At 43.6% G+C, this 3,759-nt stretch overlaps 1 protein-coding gene across 1 annotated transcript; it reads right to left on the reverse strand.

Moving 5' to 3' along the window:
- Positions 1–930: 930 nt before the first annotated feature.
- On the reverse strand, positions 931–1,969 carry LOC119812893 (vesicle-associated membrane protein 3). Its single transcript, XM_038327907.1, has one exon. It carries the CDS (start codon positions 1,880–1,882, stop codon positions 1,568–1,570), a length of 315 nt encoding a protein of 104 aa, XP_038183835.1. The 5' UTR covers positions 1,883–1,969; the 3' UTR covers positions 931–1,567.
- Positions 1,970–3,759: the final 1,790 nt, after the last annotated feature.

The raw sequence follows: 3,759 nt of genomic DNA on the forward strand, positions 1-3,759 counted from the left end.
TGAATTATTTTTTTTTCATGTTAATAGACAACTTTATTTAGGACATCATAGCGGGAAAGTTCCCAGCTAAATGCACAGACAAGCGAGGTATTACTGTGTTAACGCAGGAGCCAATGAGTTACATGGGTCTGAGTATGGAGGAGACAGCACCAAGGTTGTGGGTCAGACCAGGACAGAGGCCCTAGACTGATGCTGCTTTCCCATAGTGGGGCATACTTTCAATAGTTATATTGTTTCAGTAATGTCAGGGGAACAAATAAAAAACTAGAACCAGATTCTATTACACCTTGACTGATGCTACTTTGCACACACAAATTACAGGGCATTCTAGTGGCACTGCCATAGGCAAAAAAGCCTGCTTCTTCCTCACTGATTTCTTATGTTCATTCATGCCTGAACTCTCAACTTTGAACCATGCCTTGATGAAAGTCTCAGACACACAAGGAAAGTGTCTCAGGTGGCAATAGCTATGGCTTAAGAGCAACAGGCATCTCTACTTAGCTCTCCACTTGGAAGTGGCCACTACCTCACCTCAAGCATAATACAGAGGACCGGTTTAGAAAGTGGGGTATGAGCAAAAGCAGAAAATAGCATTCAAGATCTCTGGTCTGTGCAAACTCACACTGCGCTAGCGACCGCAGCCTCTAGTTCAGTCTGCAAACTGCTGGTTAAATGCCTTATCTATAGGTCTGACATTAGCTCGTCTCTATAGCTCTATGAAAGAAACCAAATCTGAAGGAGTAGCATTACCTACAGCACAGGAAGGACTGTGAAAATGCTGAAGGCTCACACAGAATTAACACTTTTTTCTTGAAGGGCACCTTGAATTACATTTGGCACATTGTTTGAATTTGTCTATTAGGGACAGACGGACATTTTATTTGTATTTAACTTTTGGCAAAAATACTTTGGTCATAGTTCTACAAAACATTTTAAAGGGTTATTTTTGATTAAAATACTCTGAGAAGTGATATACAACAAGAACAAAAAAGTAAACATCTTCACACCTAACATGAGAGCATCTTAAATACAGCAGGAGTCAGTAGTGCTTACAGAAAGGAGGGTCCTCTTAAGGAAAAGGAGCCAGTATCAAAATAAGGCTCACCCTGTTATTGTCACCGATTTTTACTAGGCAGTAGTGTTCTTCTTGGAAGGCACAAGTTGGGAATCTAATCATCCAAAGTTTTGAAAATGTTGTTTTGAAGATGATGTCAGATGTGGGGACAACTGACTTGAATAGAATCCCCTTCCTGAAATCCACAGCAAGTCATCAGTGACATCTTCCTAGACTCCAGCACTCTGGAGCAGCAGAAGTCCTCTTTCCTAGTCGGTGCATAACTCTGTGAAGGCACTGTGCAAAATGTGGGCAGGGCAACTCACACCCCCATTTGGAGTGTATATTTAGATAAAGGCACATTTCCTAGGCACTGAACTGTATGTAAACTAACAAAAATAATCATTTGAACAAAAAAAAAACAGTAGGTAAGCTCAATAACATAGCAGGTTCTAAGCAGAAAGTCTTGAAAATGCTCCTGAACAGTAGGCTTCGGTTTCACCAGGTTCTTCATTAAGAGACACACCACACAATAATGATGATGACAATAATCACCAGGACACTGATCCCTATCGCCCACATCTTGCAGTTCTTCCACCAGTACTTTCTCTTCAGCTTGGCAGCACTTGTTTCAAACTGAGAAGCACCAGCCTGCAGTGCATCTGCGCGATCATCTAGCTCCGAGAGCTTCTGATCTCTTTCTAACACCTTGTCCACGTTGACTCTCATGATATCAACCACCTCATCTACTTGATTCTGTGTCTGCTGGAGTCTGCGGTTACTGCCAGAGGCAGCACTTGAACTTCCTGAAGGCACACCTGTGGACATTTTGGCGGCAGCGGTAGCGGCGGCGGCAATCAGCCGAGGGTCTGCGGACTTGTGCGGCGAGCGACCGAGGCGGTGGAGATGGGCGGGGCTGCTCTAGATTTCTGAATTATTGTGGGCATTGTTGGACTCCTTGGTTTGTGATTTTCCTTCTATTACTTTCTGTAAGGCTGGATTTGTGGCTACATATTGTTTAATTTTGTTTTTATCTTGGAAAATTTTGTTTTCTCCAATTATAGTGAATGAAAGCTTGGCTGGGTATAGTAGTCTGGGCTTGCATCCATGGTCTCCTAGTTTCTGCAGTACATCTATCCAGGACCTTCTGGCTTTCATGGTTTTTATAGAGAAGTCAGGTGTAGGTCGGATAGGTTTACCTTTATAAGTTACTTGACCTTTTTCCTTTGCAGCTCTTAATATTCTTTCTTTATTCTGTGTGTTTTATGTTTTGAGTATTATATGGCGAGGGGATTTTTTTTTGATCCAGTCTATTCGGTGTTCTGTGTGCTTCTTGAACCTTCATACGAACATCTTTCTTTAGATTGGGAAAGTTTTCTTCTATAATTTTGTTAAATATATTTTCTGGACCGTTGAGCTGTACTTCTTCTTCTTCTTCTACACCTATTATTCTTAAGTTTGGTCTTTTTATTGTGTCCCAGATTTCCTGAATGTTTTGTGATGAGAATTTGTTTGATTTGCTGATTTCTTTGATCAGTGCATTTATTTTCTCTATGGTATCTTCAGAATCAGAGATTCTTTTTTCTATCTCTTGTATTCTGTTGGTTATGCTTGTTACTGTAGTCTCTATTAGTTTACCTAGATTTTCCATATCCAGCTGGCCCTCAGTTTGTGTTTCCTTCCTTGCCTCCATTTCAGTTTTCAAGTCTTGAACTGTTTCCATTATATGTTTGATTGTTTTTCCTTGGTTTTCTAGGATATCATTTACGGATTTACTCAGTTCTTCAAACTTTTTGTTGTTCTTCTCATACATTTCTTTAAGGGAGTTTTTCACCTCCTGTTTAAGGGCCTCTATCACTTTCAAAAAGTCAAGGTTTTCTACTTCTTCTTGATTGAGGTGTTCAAATCCTCCTGTTGTAAGATTGCTGGGTTCTGGTGATTTCATGTTTTTCAGATTGTTGGAGGAATTCTTGCATTGGTGCCTGCCCATCTCTTCTTCCGAATGCTCCTCTGTGGATCTTCTTTTACAGGATCAGGTGTCCTTGCTTGCCAAGGAGCTCACACACAAAGGGCCTACCTTGCTGCAGGCAGGCTATGGAAACAAAGAAACTGCCGCCCGCCGGTTGCACTCCCTATCCGGTCCCAGCGCCCCGATCATGCTGAGCTGGAGAAGTTATGAACCTGAAGAGGGGAGGAAGAAGGGAGGGTTTTTCTGGATGCAAGCTGGGTGGGGTAGGAAGAGAGAAGCAGTAGCCAGGAAGAGTGGTCCCAGCCGGGAGACCAGGGAAGTGTAGGGTGCTGAGGAGAGGCTGTGCTCTGCTCCCGGGCTCCCGGGCTGCTGCCGCGAGGTCAGGGCCTCACTCACCTCCCGGATGCATCTTCTGATGCTGAGATCAGGTGTCCCTGCTTGCCATGGAGCTCACACACAAAGGGCCTACCTTGCTGCAGTCAGGCTATTGAAACAAAGAAACTCCCGCCCGCTGGTTGCACCCCCTATCCCAGGGCCCTGATCCAAGGTCATAGTTCTTAAAAGCATCTACTAGCAGCCCTTAGCTCGGCCAGCAGAATTCCTTGACTCTACTCTGAATCTTACCCTTTACTCTCCGATCAGTGCAGCTGTCACCCACTTTCATGAGGCATCTCTGCAGCTAATGGAGTCCACCACTGTTCACAGAACAGACACCAATGGATCATGGCCACCCCAG

This window comes from Arvicola amphibius, chromosome 4 (genome assembly GCF_903992535.2).
Source record: "Arvicola amphibius chromosome 4, mArvAmp1.2, whole genome shotgun sequence".
NCBI lineage: Eukaryota > Metazoa > Chordata > Mammalia > Rodentia > Cricetidae > Arvicola > Arvicola amphibius.